Source organism: Protopterus annectens, chromosome 8.part0 (genome assembly GCF_019279795.1).
Source record: "Protopterus annectens isolate FY-2018-M chromosome 8.part0, PAN1.0, whole genome shotgun sequence".
Classification (NCBI taxonomy): domain Eukaryota; kingdom Metazoa; phylum Chordata; order Ceratodontiformes; family Protopteridae; genus Protopterus; species Protopterus annectens.
Genome location: NC_056741.1, coordinates 1,530,540,261 through 1,530,558,173, shown reverse-complemented (window position 1 = coordinate 1,530,558,173; position 17,913 = coordinate 1,530,540,261). Strand labels below are relative to the sequence as shown.

General features: G+C 44.3%; 1 protein-coding gene across 4 annotated transcripts in view; it reads left to right on the top strand.

The window, feature by feature from the left end:
• Positions 1–17,913, top strand: part of ETS1 (ETS proto-oncogene 1, transcription factor) — a 281,582-nt gene that overhangs the window by 141,024 nt on the left and 122,645 nt on the right. For 3 of the 4 annotated variants that reach the window (XM_044081106.1, XM_044081103.1, XM_044081105.1), the window contains one exon: positions 16,957–17,034. The exons of the other annotated variant lie outside the window; for it this stretch is intronic. In XM_044081106.1, coding sequence (XP_043937041.1) covers positions 16,957–17,034 — 78 coding nt within the window. The remainder of the gene's footprint in view (positions 1–16,956; positions 17,035–17,913) is intronic. 4 annotated transcript variants of the gene reach the window in all.

Genomic DNA, 17,913 nt, shown 5'->3' with positions numbered 1-17,913 from the left:
GGAAGTTGTGGATGATGTTCTTATGGAAAATTCTTTAACTTCTAATTCTGTTCCTCCTGCCCCCAGAAAACTGGATAGGTATAATAGGGTCCCTGAATCTCAATTCTTTTTTAAAAACCCTACTGCTGATCCAGAAATTATTTCTCAGGGCCCCAAGGGTGTTGAGGCTACTTTTGCTAAAAACCCTGTGCCTTCTGATTGGACAGGTGGGGTAAAAAAGTCTGTACCTCTGCAACTCTTGCTATTAGATCCGTGAATTGTCTTTTTCACATGCTTAAGTATCAGCAGCATACTTTGGAGGCTATTAAGGCTAAACTTGGAGATATTCCTTTCATGACGGAGAACAAAGATTTACAAGACTTACTGAATTCTGCCACTTTAGTTAATAAGCATTCACTTCATTGTGGTTTTGACACATGGCTTCCTGCAGAGCAGTAGCCACTGGTTCTGTAATTAGAAGGCATGCTTGGCTCAGGGAGCAGCCTCTTTCTGAACCTGTTGAGTCTAAATTGCTGGATGTTCCTTTGCACAAGGACAATCTTTTTGGTAATAAGGCTGAGGAGGTACTAAAGAAGTTGGAGGATAAGGCAAAATCTATGCAAGCTGCTAAAGATTTCCTTTAGGTTCAGCCTCCTCGGTTAAGTAGGCATTATCCTTCCAAGAATTGGTCTTTCCCTGATCCTGGCAAGTAGGTTCGCTCTAGGCCCAGGGGTTTCAGATCTTCCAGAGGGCAGAAGCTCTGCCCTTCAAAGGGCTAAACAATGGCATTCTTCTGCTGAATTGGGGAGTTTTAAGCCAGCTTTCCAAAGAAAACATTCTCAATGACTCCGGCCTTCTTGTGCTAGAAAAGGATTTGGATTTCGTGAAGAACACTCTCGCCTCTTTGGGTTACACTCTCAACGAAAAGAAGTCAAGATTGCTTCCTACAAGGGAGATTGTTTTCCTGGGAGCGAGTCTGAATACAGCCACCCAGATGGTATTCCTCCATCAACAGAAGCAAGAAGATCTTTCGGCTTACTTCATGAAATTGGCAAGCATGACCCAGCTCTCTGCAAGACAATTCCTGCAAGCACTGGGGTTCTTGGCTTCATGTATTTTGATGATCCCATATGCAAGGCTGCATATGAGAACTTTAATGGTACCTCGAGAATCTTTTGGTGTCAACACACACAGGACTTGATTCTTCCCCTGATTCCCTGCCTACAAATGGAGTTCCTCTGGTGGGCGACAGCCTGTTCTCAGAACAAGGGTCTGCCTTTCCGCCTACCAGCCAGACTCTCACCACAGACACCTCAGATGTTGCATTGGGGGGGGCTCATCTGGAAGGCAGGGGCATACAGGAGACTTAGATGTTGCATTGGGGGGGCTCATCTGGAAGGCAGGGGCATACAGGAGACTTAGATGTTGCATTGGGGGGGGCTCATCTGGAAGGCAGGGGCATACAGGGGACTTTGGAGCAACCAGCAGATTCATCTGCACATAAACTTAAAAGAATTGATGGCAGTGCAGCAGGTCTTGCTGGCTTTCAAGGACCTACTCTATCCTGGGACTCTGCTGATCAGGACAGACAATACCACAGTCGTGGTACATCAACAAGCACGGGGGAACTCACTCTTACCCCTTGTGCAGACAAAGCATGAGACTATGGTCCATAGCAACATCCATGGACTTGTATCTAATAGCCCTGTATCTCCCAGGGAGGCTAAACTCTGACTGGGATCATGTCAGTTGCCCTGCTAGAGCAGGAGTCCAGGGAAGTAAATAGTGTGGGAAGAAATAGCCAGGAAATTGTTATGGCTAGGCTTGTATAGGCCCTAGGGCTGATAGCCTAGTACCAACCTATGAACTTCTTGGCGGATCATTTGAGCAGACCTGTTCTGGATCCTCACGCGTGGCAACTGAACACGGACATTTTCCATCACATCACTCATCATTGGGGCACCCAACGAGTGGATCTTTTCTCCTCTCACACCAATCATCTCCTTCCAACCTTATGAACCAGGGAGTTTCACAACAAAGCTTGAAGGGTGGACACGTTGTCCTTCCCATGGACACCGCTCTCAGTTTATGCATTCCCTCCTCTGCCTCTTCTTCCCAGAGTGCTGCTAACGATAACGGATGAAAAAACAAAGGCTATTCTGATAGCACCAGATTGGCCCAGGCAGCATTGGTATCCCCTCCTTGGCAGCTTTTCACAGGCTCAGCCTTGGCATATTCCCCTGGTACCAGATCTGTTGGTTCAGGAAGGGGGAAAGTTCCTTCATCCTCATCTTCAAACTCTGCATTTAACTGCCTGTCTAATACTTTAAATCTTTCCCAACAGGTGGCTGAAGTTCTTCATGAGGCCTGGAGGCCTAGCACCAGAAAATCCTATGCAGATAAATGGAAGAGATTTTGCTCTTTGATGCAGGCTAAAGGAGAAGACTCTTCTCATCCTTCTCTTTCCCTCATTCTTGACTACCTAGCAGGATTGCTTAATGGTGGACTTTCCTTTTCTTCAATCAAAATTCATGCTTCAGCAATTTCGGCTCATTGTTCTTTTTGAGCAACCCATTTTTTTTCACCCCTTGAAACAGTTCCTAAGGGGAGCTAGTAATCTTAGACCTCCCAGAAGAGCTCCTGCTCCTGCTTGGGATCTTAATTTCGTCCTGGAAAAACTTACTCTGCCTCCCTTTGAACCAGCTACCTCTGCAGATTTGAAGCTTCTCTCCTGGAAGACTGCTTTCCTTTTAGCTATTACTTCAGCTAAAAGGGTATCTGAGCTGCAAGCCTTAATGGCAGTAGAACCTTTCATTATTTTTCACTCGGATCAAGTTTCTCTGAGAACTAATCCCTCCTTCATGCCTAAGGTAGTTTCCAGTTTGACCCTTTGGTCTATTCACCTGCCTACATTTTACAACAATCTCCAGAATAAAGGGGAAAGGATTCTGCACTCTCTCTTGATGTGCATAAACAGCTGAGATTTTACTTGGGACTAAATCCTTTAGAAAATCTGAACAGTCATTGGTTAGTTTTGCTTCTGGGGCTCAGGGTAAAGCTATTTCAAAACAAACCATCTCCAAATGGATTGCTCATTGTATTCACTTTTGTTACCTGCAGCATGGGAAAGTTCCCCTCAGGGTATTAGGACCCATTCTACCAGAGCAGCCTCTACCTCTGAGATGTATACCTACTAGGGACATTCTAGAAGCAGCTACTTGGTCTTCTGTCCATACTTTCACAAAGCATTACAGTCTACCTTTGTTTTCTAAATCCAGGGCTGGTTTTGCCTCTGCAGTTTTGCAGGGTCTTCTTACCAACCCTTAATCTGTGATCCTTCCTCCAGCCTTTGTCTTTTTCCTGGGTTTTGGGAATCAACCCATATGTGAGGACTGCAACAGTGAAACACAGAGAACATAGTACAGTTGTGTACACTTACCATAAATGTAGATGTTTAAATGTATTCACTGTTGCAGTCCTGGTTTCCTACCCTCCATTCCCCCTTTTTTTCCTAAGGCACAGACTATGTATATTTTTATTTTTTGTATGACATGTCTCCACGGTGCTACCTTCCTGGGTTAGCCTTCTTTTGGGGGCTCCTGACAGTTAAGGCAAGAAAAACTGAGGAAATGGCGTCGGCGGCCTCCCTTTTATACTCGATGTTCTGACATCAGTTTTACAACTAGCTGCAGCCGACGTCATATACCAAGGACTCTGGTATTCGGGCCGGCTGGGAGCTACCGGGAGCCGGATAATCCATACGTGATGACTGCAACAGTGAAATACACTCGAACATCTACATTTATGGTAAGTGTACACAACTGTACTTTTTCCTTCTACATACTCTCTGATATTATACATTGGTTGGAGTTTTATTACCCTGTAAAAAGCTGATCTAAAAAAAAATATGATGCTTTTCAAGTACAGGACAAATCTCTCTAATGTTAAGTTGTCAATCTCGCCTTCATTCTTGCTTGATGGGTTCGGAGCCGATCCTCGGCCCGGACCCGGCACTTGCTTTAGCTCGAGAACTCCTTTTACCAGCTCGAGGCAGCCCCATATCCCATGATGCAAGGCAGTAAGTACCCAGATCTCGCTTGGGAGGTCTTCTTTTTACCAGCTCCTGGTAAGTTGTTTCACTTTGTGATTTTCAAGCCCCTTTTTAGTCAAAAACTAATTTTTTATAGTTTAAATTTAATTTCTATCCCTTCTGACAGAAATTCCCTGTCTTTTGAATTTGTTCTTAGTTATCCCTATCCCATCCCCTGTTAGGGTGTGTGTGTTGGTGTTTTTATAGAATACCTTTTGGTATTTTGTGTAATTTAATTTTATTTTGACTGGTGTGTGTGTGTTTTGTGTCGGCACCATGTCAAAGGAGAGGGTTTCAGGTTTTAAGAAGTGTGACTCGTGCTGTCAGAAAATGTCTCTGACAGACGGTGACACTTCTTGCCTGTATTGTCTGGGCCCTCTTCACCTGCAGGACTCCTGTGCTATTTGTCACTCCTTCAGCCAGAGAGTCCTGCAGGAGAGATAACAAACTGGTTCTTAGGGGTAAGCCGGAGGGCTCTCCGGCTAAGTCGGCACCACCGAAACCAGCAAGAGTTTCCAAGGCCCAGGCTTCTGTTTCTAAGCCTGCGGCCTCGGCCTTTCCGACCGTGCAGAGTCGAGATCGGCTCCGCTGGAGCCGATTCTGGCTTGATTGCCTTTCGCACCGATGGCCATCGGTGCGAAACTGTATTGTCACTTCGATGTCGGCTCCGATCGGCTCCGACACCCATGTGGCAGCGCCGGTGTCGGCCCGATCGGCTCCGACACCGTTACTTTGGTGGCTGTATCGGCCCGTTCTGTCGGCTCCGAGAAATCGGCTCCGACAGGATCCGTAGTGTCGGGTCCGCTGGCTCCTTCCCGGAAGAGGGCGGGGGCTCCTTCCTTGGTGCCACCTCTTCTGTCGGAACGGAGCCATCGGAGCCGATCTTCAAGGTCATCCAGGTTGTCTGACCATGACCTAGAGAGAGTGGTCAGCAGATTGCTCAAGTCACAGGTACTGGCCCAAATGCTTCACAGTCCGTCTCAGCAGACGACTGTTGGTCCACACCCCGTTACAGTTCCTCCTTCAACTCTACCCCAGAGCTTGGAGTTGGAGTCTTCGGGCATAGTTACTGCTACGGCTGGAGGACGGATAACCCCCTTCTGTTCCTTCAGCCTCTACTCGTATCTCCTCTTCCTTAGAGGGATTCGTGGTCGGGCTTCCATGGTCTCCTCCGAGGGTGAGTGGCATCGGACCCTTGTCCGAACCCGCTCTTCCCCTTGGAGCCTCGGCCTTGGTGAGCTCGGCTCCGACATCTGCCTCGGATGCTTCTGGTCCCTGGAGTTCCTAGCTCTTGAGCGGGTTCTCTCGGACCTGCCTGGGAGGAGCATTCGAGGTGATGAAGAGTGTACTGGCCACTGGTATCAGTCAGCAGTCTCTTCCGTAGCTCCTCCCTCTATTGTACCTGTTGACATCTCTGCCACTTCTCTTGCTACAGGACCCAGAGATCCTCCGCCTCAGGTTTCCCCATTGGGAATTTCCCCTCTTCCGAGGATTCTCCTGATGTTTCGGGACATCCTCCTCGGAAAAGGTCTTCTTAGAGGAAGCATGTAGACTCCCGAGTCTGTCACGTCGGATACTGACTTTGATGAGTCAGAGGGATCCCTAGATCCCCTCTGAGGATGTCTCCTTTTCAGACATCCTAGAACTTCTCAAACAGAGGGAAACTGGCCCACCAACAATCCCTCTGAGGATGAGTCAGTATACCTAGAGGCGTTTGGATCTCGGCCCTCCACCTCCTGGGTGTCTCCGCCTTCGACCCCTTATGCAGGTTATTGCACGAAAGGCGTGGACAGCTCCTGACTCTGTAGAGCCAGTCCCTAGGAGGCTTTCTAAATTTATCACTGCCCCTAGTGACAAACAATTCCTTACCAAGGGTGTCCCGCTGATGCCATGGTGGTGGCTGCGGCCACCAAAAGGAACTTGCAGATCCTTCCGTGCCCGTCCATCCTCCTAATAAGGACTCTAGGACCATGGATAGGTACGGCAAGCGGATGTTTTCCTCAGCGACCTTTGCTATGCTCGCTGAATTATCTTTGTCACTTCACCAGACTCCAGAGATATCCTGAAGGAGCTGGGAGAAGTAGTTCAGGATCCTACAGCTGCAGGGGCTCAAGAAAAGATTGCTTCGCAGCTAGGAACCCTCAATTCCATTGCTAACTCCTCCATGCGGCTAATATCTTATGCTGCGGATGGAGTAGAGCCGCAGGCACAGGTGTGGCTCTTAGACGCCAAGCCTGGATGCGGCTATGTGATTTTATGGATCCCTTTAAGGCGTCCTTCACAAATTCTCCCTTTGATGGGTCAGCTTTGTTTGGCCCTCAGGTGAAGGAGACCTTGACCAGGTGTGAGCAGGACGGCAAGACTCTTTCTGCTGTTGGAGTCCGTTTTCCACCCCTTCTAGGCCTTATCCCAAAGGACAGAAGGGTGGTAAGATGTGGTTCCGTAAATCCCAAGGAGTCACGCGGATTCACGTGGTCAGTTTACCCCTAGAGGCAGAGGGGTAACAACAACAGAGCAGCTCTAGAGGCAGAGGGGTCGAAAACCAGGGAAACAGGGAGCCTCTCTCTGATAAGCCCTTTCAGCATCCCTGAGGTGTTGCCCGGCTGCCCCTCCTTGGAGGCAGTCGGAAGATTATCACTGTACCCAGAAGCCTGGCATTCCCTCACTCAAGACAGATGGGTACAGTCGATCATATCCAAGGGTTACATAATTCCTTTCGAGGAAAGTCCCTTCCCCTCAAGTTCCCTTCCAGACGTACCACCCGGTCTAAGGGACATTGCAGAGTTAGAAATCGCAAAACTACTGCAAAAAAGAGCCATTCAGCCAGTTACGATAGACCATTCAGAGCCCGGAATCTACTCAAGGTTCTTTTTGGTCCCCAAAGACGGGAGACTGGAGACCAATATTGGATCTCAGCAGACTCAACAAGTCTGTCAGGAAGACAAGATTCAATGGTCACTCTTCAGTCAATTCTGCCCTTCTTACAGAAGGACAACTGGATGTGCTCAATAGATCTTCAGGATGACTATCACATCAAAATTCACAGACGCTCCAGGAGATTTCTCCGCCTGGGGTCCAGTCATTTCCAGTTCAGAGCCCTGCCCTTTGGTCTCACTACAGCCCCCAGAGTGTTCACCAAATGCATGGCAGTGGTCACGGCTCACCTGAGACGTCAAGGATTCCAGGTGTTTCCGTATCTCAACGACTGGCTCCTGTCAGCCACCACCAGGCATCAGCTTATACAAGCCAGGAATTACACAATAGACCTTTGTTCTCATTTGGGCATCTCAGTCAACTTCGAAAAGTCATCCTTATCGCCCTGCCAGTCTATTACCTTCATAGGCGCAAACTTAAACACTGTTCGGATGTCAGCTACCCTTACAGAACAAAGAGTTTCAGACATTCAGACTCATGTCAGGATCATTCTGGCCAGCAAGAAAGTACAGGCCAGAATGGTTCTAAAGTATTAGGTCTCATGGCTGCGGCCATTACTCTTCTTCCCTGGCTCGATTCTACATGCGCCTCTTCAGTGGATGCTGTTCACACAGTGGTCATACCAGCAACTCCCAATCGTCACCAGATTCTGGTGACACAAACATGCAAAGAACATCTTGCTTGGTGGATCACATCGTCTCAGGTTCACCAAGGCAGATGCTTTGTACCTCCGTCCCCGATAGCCACTGTCACCACAGATGCCTCCCTGATCGGGTGGGGGGGTCATTATCAGGGCAGGATGGTTCATGGACGTGGCAACCGCTCGAGTACCATCTGCACATAAATGTCCTGGAGATGAGAGCAGTGCTTTTAACGTTGCAAGCCCTCAACGACTTTCTTCCCGTAGGGACAATTGCAGTCCACACAGACAACATGTCTGTAGTTTGGTATATCAACAAACAGGGCGGAACCAAGTCCTACCCCTTGTGTCGAGAAGCTCAGACTATGGCAATGGGCGATCTCCTCTCATCGGTTTCTGGTAGCAACGCATATCCCTGGGAAAACCAACATTATAGCGGACAGATTGAGCAGAGATATTCTCATGCCTCACGAGTGGTCTCTCAAGCAATCCATAGCGGAAGAGATTTTTCTGGAATGGGGTCGTCCATGTTGCGATCTATTTGCTACTCCCCAAAACAGCAAATGTCCAGACTTCTTCAGCCTCTTCCTCTATCAGGCCATCCCCAGAGACGCTCTGACCCAGGATTGGCCCCAGGGACTTCTTTATGCCTTCCCCCCCATTTCCTCTGATCCCTCAGGTGATCCAGAAAGCTACCGTTTTGAGAGCCAAATTGATTCTCATTGCCCCTTACTGGCCTCGACAAGTTTGGTTCCCGTTCCTCCATCATCACCTTTTGGTGCAGCCGTGGCATCTGGACCCAGTGCCAGATCTACTGATTCACCAATCCGGTCAGCTGCACCGGTCAATCCCTTCTCTCAACCTCACAGCATGGTTGCTCCACTTCTTCCTTAGCCAGGTTTCCTTTGATCTCTAACCCAGTTAGAGATATCATATTCACTAAAATCCTCTACCAGGAGGATTTACACAAGCAAATGGAAACGTTTCTCTTATTGGGCTAAGGCCCAAAATATTGATCCTTTTACTGCCCCTGTTCAGGCAGTTCTGGACTTCTTAGCAGAGATTTTTCATGCAGGCTCCTCTTCTTCCACAGTCAAAGTTCAGTTGGCTGCTATTTCTAATTTTCATGTCGGGATAGCAGATCATAATATTATGTCCCATAGGCTCTGCAGGGCCTTCTTGAAAGGAATTTTCCTACTAAAGCCTCCAATCAGGAATCCTCCTCCTCAGTGGGATCTAAATTTAGTGCTGACATCCTTGATTCTTCCCCGAGCCAGCTGTTTCTTGTTACCTGAAATATCTTTCTTGGAAAACTTTATTCCTAGTGGCTATTACATCTGCCAGGAGGGTGTCTGAGCTTCATGCTCTTTCGGTTCGACCCCTATTTGATTTTTCACAAAGACAGAGTATCTTTGAGAACTAATCCATCCTTTTTACCTAAGGTCGCTTCAAAAACAATCTGAATCAATCCATTGATCTCCTGTATTTTTCCTAACTATTCAGATAGAGCTGAACAAAAGCTACATTATCTTGGCGTCCACCGTCAGCTTAGATATTATTTGGACAGAACAAAAATTTAGAAAATCTGATCAACTTTTTGTTTCCTATGCGGATAATAAAAAGGCCTTCCTGTTTCTAAAGTGACTTTGTCCAGATGGCTTTCTTGGTCATCACTGAAATTTATCGATCAGGGGAAAACAGCTGTGCTCAAAACCTAAAGCACATTCAACTAGGAGTTTAGCTACTTCTACAGCTTTCAAGCTAGACTGCCTTTGGACACTATTTGTGCAGCGCCACTTGGGCCACTCCTCACACTTTTGTTTCCCATTACAAATTGGACTTGGCCTCCAGGGACAGAGCCAGTTTTGGCTCTACAGTCCTCAAGAGTTTGTTCCATTGAGCCACCCAGGATAGAGGTGCTAGGGACGGTCCCATCAAGCAAGAATGAAGGCGAGATTGACAACTTAACATTAAGAAGTTATGTACCTACCATAACGTTCCATGTTAGTTGTCTTCTCGCCTTCTTTCTTCGACCCTCCCTCCTTCCCCCTGGCCTGGACAGACCTTGTATAAGAAACTATTATGCTAAAGACCATTCAAACCTGGTCCTTTTTTTCCATCTGTAAGTTTCTTCTTCCTTTGGGAAGTATTTTATGCTTGGTGTTATTGCCCTTTGTCAACAAACGAGATCTGGGTACTTACTGCCTTGCATCATGGGATATGGGGCTGCCTCGAGCTGGTAAAAGGAGTTCTCGAGCTAAAGCAGAGCCGAGGATCGGCTCCGAACCCATCAAGCAAGAAAGAAGGCGAGAGAAGACAACTAACATGGAACGTTATGGTAGGTACATAACTTCTTATTCTGATACTTTGGTTCCTGGGTGTTGCTCATTAGCCATTTTCGGTGCTGTTGACAAGAAATTGGTCATATTTTTATAGGTCCCTGTTGCATTCATTTGCTCTTTCCATTCAAAGAAAATGAAATTTTGTGCCAGAGGTCCAGCTTCGATAATCAGTGACATGAAGCAAGTGTGTTTAAGTGGAGCATGTCTACTATGCTGCCATGACCTAGCTGGATGAAGCAAGTTTTTTTTTTTTCTTGTTCTTCATATAAAACTCTTGGGAGCTAAGCTGCACATGTGGAGAGATTTCCATAAATCCTGCAGTACTGTCCAGCTATGTCGGACTTAAACATGCTATACACTGTATCCTGAATTGCTCATGATCATTGCATGGCATCATATAATTTGCATGGTGTTATCAGTCAGTTTCTCACCTGTTGCTTCTCTGAGTGCAATTTTTTTGCAATGTAATGATGTAGTCAGTGGTGTAGCTAGCTGTATTTGTGCACAGTACTGTCCCTTGATCTTGTGACTCCCATAACTTTGTTAAGGAGCAAAAGCAAGCTTGTCTTCCTAGAGCTGAGGATAAAAAAAAAAAAAAAAATCTCTCCTTTTTAAGGAGTAGCTGCTACAGCTTATGCCACACATGGTGGGCTACAGGGCTGCAGTCCTGACCTCAGATGCAATACTGGCATTTATTTCTAAATGAAGCTAACACTTTGCAGTTGAGGCTGCTTCCCCTGTTTGCTCCACCCTAGTTATGCCTGTAGATGTAGCAACATTTGCTGTAGTTCTTGGCTCTTCAGTTCAGCTTTCTGTTACCTGCTCCTGTGGAGTCTGTATATCCTGTTTAGATGTGGGGTTTTGCTGGTTTGTGTGGGTGTGGCTTTGTTCAGTGGACTGAATTTCATCTACTTTATTTCTCCATGCACCCTTCTCTTGCTGTTGTAGACCCCCATTTCCCCGCAACCTGGAATAATTTAAATGGTTATAATAAAGGTTAAATAATTGTAACTCAGGTCATTAAATCCTGTTGCATATTAGCATTCTAATACGGATGCAGCATCGTTCTGTTTTAAGTTCTGATTGCAGATTTAGTAAGACAGGCAATGTGTGGGCTCATTGTCAGCTGGCACTGTTCTACTGTTGCGCTCCAGTCTAAGGATTGTTTTTGTCCTTGCTTACTGCAGTCTAAAGTGCCTTCTCACTTTAGATTATAACACACTAATGTTTACTTGTAAAATTATTTCCCAGTGAGCGAAGAAAGAGAATTTCCAGACATCCTATGGAATTAATGGAATTAAATAAAGAAATTATCTTAGATGTAAATAATCTCCCTTCATGCTACAATTCCACTAAGAAAAACTGTTGCTCTGTCTCGCATCACACTAACCATTAATTTTCAGAAAGACCACAGGCCTTGTAAAAAAACAGAGCATTTTGTCAGAATACCTGGGAAGAAAACGTTCATGTTTATACACATGAAAATGTGATAAGATTAGTTTAGAATAGAAAATGGAAACCCCGCAAATTAGTATCGCAATGAATGAAAGTAGTTTACATTATTATAAATATAATCTAGTTTCATATAGGTTAATGAAGTTATAAATTACAAGTAAAATTTAAAAAAAAATTGCCCATAGTGCACTGATATGTTGAATGGAAATAAATCAAAATAAGGTTCTTGATGTTAGTAAGCAGCAGACATTTCTAGCACCATGCTATTTGCACAGTGAATTGGAGGTGTTAATACTCAAGTTTGCTGTAGCTTCATAGTGCTAAACAGTTTACAGTTCAAAGCAGTTAGTACCATACATTTTGAATTGCATACATGCAAAGAGCATTAACTCTTCAGTGAAATATGAAATGCCGAAGAAACGGCCTTAAGGTGAAAAAATACACATCAACCGGGTTATCTGTCCTGCAACTAACCTGCTGCCTTTAGGAACTGTTTCTAAATTAGCTGATATAAAAAGACAGTATTTAAATTGAATTGCTTGAGACTGCTGTTTCTGTTGGTTGCTTCTGTGGAATGAAAATATACGCATGTACTAAGTGCAGAACTAAGTGTAAACCAGTTTGAGTGCCTTAAACATTACGTATATTCATAAGATGTTACTTGTTCAGATATCTTGATACATTGTAACATGCGTGTACCCACTACTTGCATCGTTTTGTGTGTCTCGTGAAAGAAGCATGAAGAGAAACATAACTTCCATGACAGGCACCGAGAATAGGATGTCTGATGTGGTGCAACTTTTCAAAGTTTTAAATGGTTTGTTGGCAATTTTTGTATTTATAGACCAAACATAACATGTTTCAAACTTTCTGGCAAGGAAGAACATACCTGATGTATTATTAAAAAAAATACTCAAAAATATGTTGATAATTGGGAGCATATTTTCTGGGAGTGTGGTGAATTGGTGGACTTTAAGGATTCCCTGCAGGATGCACTGTTTGAGATGCTGGGTGGGCAGATTGGTCTGACGAGGGAGATGATTTTTTCTGAGGTATGATACAGATTCAAAATTGCCTAGACGTGGTAAGGCCTTGCTGTGTCTAAATGGTGACTGTCAAAAAAGCAATTAATAGAAAATGGAAATCAAAATCTAAACCAGCTGTACCGGAAGTAGAGAATATAGTAATAGAGATAAAACAACTGGAATTGAGCCCTTTAGAAAAGGGGAGGAGCAAACAACATAGGAAACGATAGGAATGTGGGAATTGTGGGAACAGTACATACAAGGGAGGAATGTGGGAATTGTGGAAACAATACATACAAGGGAGGAATGCGGTCTAAAAGGCTGCAGGACTTAAATGAGTTATGTAATGTTTGAGTGAGAAAGATAGAGTAGATTATAGTGTATCTTTGCAACTGTGAATCAGAGTGGTTTGTGATATTAAAACACCTGCGACTAGAATTGTCGGTGTGGCTTGTTTTCATTTTATATTGATGTATGATTGCTTATGTTGCAAGTGATGGTTTACTAAAGATGTTTCTTAAAAAAAAAAAAAAAAAAAAAAAAAAAGGCAGGAATTGAATAATTTTATTTCATTTTGCTTAGGTTATATGATATATAGCAGTATATGTAAAGCATAATGTTACGCTAATGTAGTTTGATTACTTTTTACATTTGCCTGTATCACAAGTGTTAATTCAATAAAGGTGTTTGAAAAAAATATATACTTGTAAATAATTGCACAGCACACCTTGATATATTTAGAAATGTTCAAACATGCATTTAGAAATAAAATTCTCAGTGTCCCATAGAAGTAAACTGATCAGTGTGAACAGTGCAAGTTTTAGCTATGTTTTTATTTGAACAGTGCAGGTTTTAGCTATGTTTTTATTGTTTACTTGGGCAGTACCTTTGTAATCAGATTGTGGCAGAACTTACCATTTCCCAACAACACTGATCATTATCCAAGCTGCCAGCAGGTGCTTGTTGCTAAATGACTTGACTGTTTCTGCATGTTTCATGGGCATTTTGTCAACTTAAACTGTCTGGGTCAAGCGGTATCAAACAACTTGTTCAGTTTTGCCCCCCCCCCCCAACGACACACACAGACGCACACTTAGTGGCTCACTCTGTAATCTTTTCTCTTCAACAATTGGCTTAGCTTTTGGTTTTAGTCCAGGGGAATCCAGTGCCTGTCAGCCTGGGAAGATATGGTTGACAGGCCACGCTGCTTTGCCAGAGATAATTTTCATCTGTCACCTCTTGACTTTTTTGTTACTGGCAAAGGTACTTGCCTTCCCCTTAGTGCCTATTTAGGCAATGTCGTCATAAAATTCCTATGCAAAAAACATCTACTAGAGACCAACTCAGGGTTATGCTGCTTAATGTTAAGAGTCTACATCGGAAATTGCACTCACTGGAAGTACTCTTTACCTTGGAAAATGTGATGTCTGTGCAGTTGCAGAGATGTGGTCCAAGGCTGCAGAGAGCACCGTGGTCATGCAAGGCTGCAATGCCTTCCACAAATTCAGACCTCCAAAATGAGTGGGAAAGAACTAAAGGCGTAGGTGTAGCCATCTTCATTAAAGACAAATACTAAAGACTTGTCAAACAGTATAACTCCCTAGAGCTACTGCAGTCCAACTAACTGTAGGCAAATTCCCCATTCCATGTCATTGTTTGCTATAGGTCCCCCATCATGAACCATGAGAACCACTCTGCCTACCAGGACCTACTTGAGTCACTCACTCACTATACAGCCAAACACCTTGGTCATGGGTGATTTTCACTATCCTTGCATCGATTGGGAGTTGTATATGAGCACAAACACACTCGCCATAAGGTTCCTGAACTTTAATGCAAATGCTCTGGAGCAGATAGTCTGCATACCCACAAGGGGTTCAAATGTCCTAGACTTGGTACTCGCAAACATAGGGGTCTCTGCACTAGCCCCCTGTGTGGTGCCCTCCTGGTAAGGTCTGATCATAAATCAGTCTCGTTCAAAAGTAACGATCATACTTGACTTCTCCCTAGAACAAAAAGTATGAAAAATTTCTTCACAGCAAAATCTAGCCGCCTAAGCAGTGACATAAGTAGTTTCAAACCCCTGCTACCACCGTCAGCAGTGACTCCTAGACACAGGTGTACACAAATGCCCTGTATAAACACCTGTATAAATGTATAGACTTGACTGTGCCTTAATGGATTGAAACAAGGTCCTCACAAAAAAAAAATAAGCCACCCTAGTGAACATGGAGCATAAGTAGGTTATACAAGAGGAAGAACAAACTAATACCCAGGAACAAGACAGAACTGACTCAGCAGAGGAAGGACTCCACAGCTTGAACAGGCAAATTGGATATCTTTAAAGTCCTCTAAAGCTAATTATAAAGCTAAACTAGCATCTCTAGTTAAGGATAATCACAAGGCATTCTTTAGCTACGTCAGAAGGGAAGACTCTGCATTGTGCCGAACTAGTAGTGGACGGTACCACTCATACTGTCCCTGAGGACATCGCCAACCTGCTAATAGATAGATCTGGCACAAACTTCACCCTCCTGTGCCCATCAGACATACCCCAAAGCATACCTGTCACCAGTCCTCTACCCAGCATCTCCAGAGAGCATGTCATAACTGCACACCATGGCCAAAAAGACAGCCTCTATGGGACCGGATAACATCCCAGTCTTGCCTACTAAATGGTCTAAAACAGGACCTAGTGGAACCATGTGCTACGCTCTTCAACCACAGTCTAAGTATAGGCTTTGTCCCAACAGAGTGGAAAATGGCAACAGTAATTCCCCTGCACAAAGGGGATCCATCAACCGACCGTGGGAACTATAGACCCATAAGCCTAAACAGCCTTATCTGCAAGGCCATGGAGAGAATCATCATGGACCTTGTCAATGAAGACACAGGTGACCTTCAGACTCTTGACCTGACCCAATTTGGCTTCTTTTAAGGGTAGATCATGCTCATTAAACCTGGTGGACTTAAATGTCATCAAAGCCCTGGATGAAGGCAAAACCATACATATAGCCTATGTTGATAGCCAATGCTTTTGACGCAGTCCCCGACTCGGGCATCACTGAGAAACTCACCCAGCTGGGAATTGATCCATAGATCAGTAGATGGGTAGTCAACTGGCTCACCGACAGAACACATACAGTCAATGTTGGGGATTCTTCCTCTACCAGCAGGCTAGTTGCCAGTGGTGTACCGCAAGGATCTGTGCTGGGCCTCCTGCCGTTTGGAATCTATTTCTCAGAAGTCCAAGTGAAAATAGACTGCCTGTGGCTTACCAAGTTCGCCAACGACTGCAAACTGGGTGCAATTATTGAGTCCCCAAATGATGTTGACATACTACAAAAAAGGCTTACACAAACAAATGATTGGTGCCAAAGTGACAGACTTGATCATCCCTTTCAGAAAAGGGGAAGTCCCTTTTAAATTACAGTATTAACAGTATCTCCTCTTCTCAAACCCTGTGGTGAGTGATTTGGGAACGCAGGTTAATAGCAACCCTAACTTTGATCACGTGTCCACAGTGGTAAGGAGGGCCTTCTGTGTTGCACATCTCATAAGTAAGGGCATTGCATCCAGAGCTAAGGATGCTATAACTCCCTTGTACTCATCCCTCATCAGACCACTAATAGAGTACAACACTCCCTTCTGTGTGTACCTCACCAGATACCTGCAGCAGCTAGAGAGACCTCCAGAGGTTTCTCAGATTTCAGGGCCTTCAACACATGACCTATATGGACAGACTGAAGGCCCTGTCACTGTACTCTTGAATCTTATAGGCTGCTGAGGGGTGACTTGTGCCTGACCTACAGAACAGTCTTGGCCCTGCCCTAATGTAAATGCACATTTGCAAGCAAGATTCACTAGCTCTAGGGATCTTAATCTAACCTGTGAAATCAACAGGACATGCTGGAGAGACTGATACATCTCCCAGAGATTGCCACTCTGCAAGAACAAACTCCCAGTTCACATAAAACAGAGCTACTCAATGACCCTATTTAAGCGCAACGTTGGTGCCACCCCTGGGCTAAATTTATGGTCTCCCATCCAGTTGTCTATGTCCCTCTTGGATAAGGCCAGTTGTTGCTGATCATAGACTCTCACTGCAAATCTAGACCATACAACTTGGTCAATAAGGGAATAAAGGTATAACATGGCTAGGCTTATAAAGATCCTATGGCCAATTGCCTAGTAACTTCCTATGAGCCTATTGTTTTATTCTTTCTGATGACCATGTAGTATCTGCTTCCATAGGTTCACAGGTTCATAGATTAGTACTAGGCTAACTACACTTATTTTAAGCCTAGCCAATTACTCCATATGAGAATCGAACCTTGCACCTTGTGTCTGTAAGGTAAACACCATGACCATTATGCCAGTCACCTTTAAGGGCCTCAGTGTTTGGAGATGCATTTGTAGGAAACATTTTTAACTGTATAATTCCATTTACTGAATTGTCTTTCTTGGTGGTTTTATGTTTGTGTGTTTCAGAAGAGCAGAAGCCATTTCAAGTGAGTGGTGTGAATCCCCCCTACGCAGATTCTCGCTATACATCAGACTACTTTATCAGTAAGTATGTCTTACCTAGTTGTGTGCATTTTCAGCCATTTTGAGTTAATAGATATTTTTTGTTGTATGCCTTCCGGCAAGCTTTTAAAAGTTCAGCATTGCCTTATCTTTTACTGCCATTAGCTTTGTTAATCTGACAAGTATGTGAAATAGGCTTATCTTTTCCCTTTCATTTTTTGAAGAGATGGACAAAATATGTAGGTTTCTTTAAAAAAAAAAAAAAAAAAAAAAAACCTTAGAATCTGTTCTGCAGGCACAGTTTCACTCTGTGGTAAATAAATATGTAAACAGTTGACCAATGGTTTCTAAAATGCATTTTCTTTAAGCAGATTTCACCTTAAACTTCTGTAAGTTTTTCAATGATGGTATGTTCAGTGTCATTGGTAGCTACTTGTTTACCCCATATTCAGTAAACAATCATGCAGTTCATACAAAGGAATGCTTTTGTAAACTATGGCTATTTTTCCATTGTTAAGTTATGCTATCTCGTTTCTAACTACTTTCAAAGATGTTATTTTCTGCTTTTGTGTATGCCAGAGAGCCAGTGTTTCTGGCAGTATGCTATTCCATTTGATGGATCAGGTGTGTGTGTGTGTGTGTGTGTGTGTGTGTGTGTGTGTGTGTGTGTGTGTGTGTGTGTGTGTGTGTGTGTGTGTGTATTTGACCTCCCTTGATAAAGGCATTTCATATAGTCAGGCTGTCTCCCTCATAAAACGTTTGAATGTTGTTATTGCTGTGAGCCATTCTTATCTTTCTTGGATGCAAGTGGCTCAACAGTGGCACTTTCCAGTCCATGTAATCTTCCTACATATTTAGTGCTATTGATAACCCACGAAACACGTGGCCATTCAGTTTAGCTGCTCTCCTTGCTGTATTGGA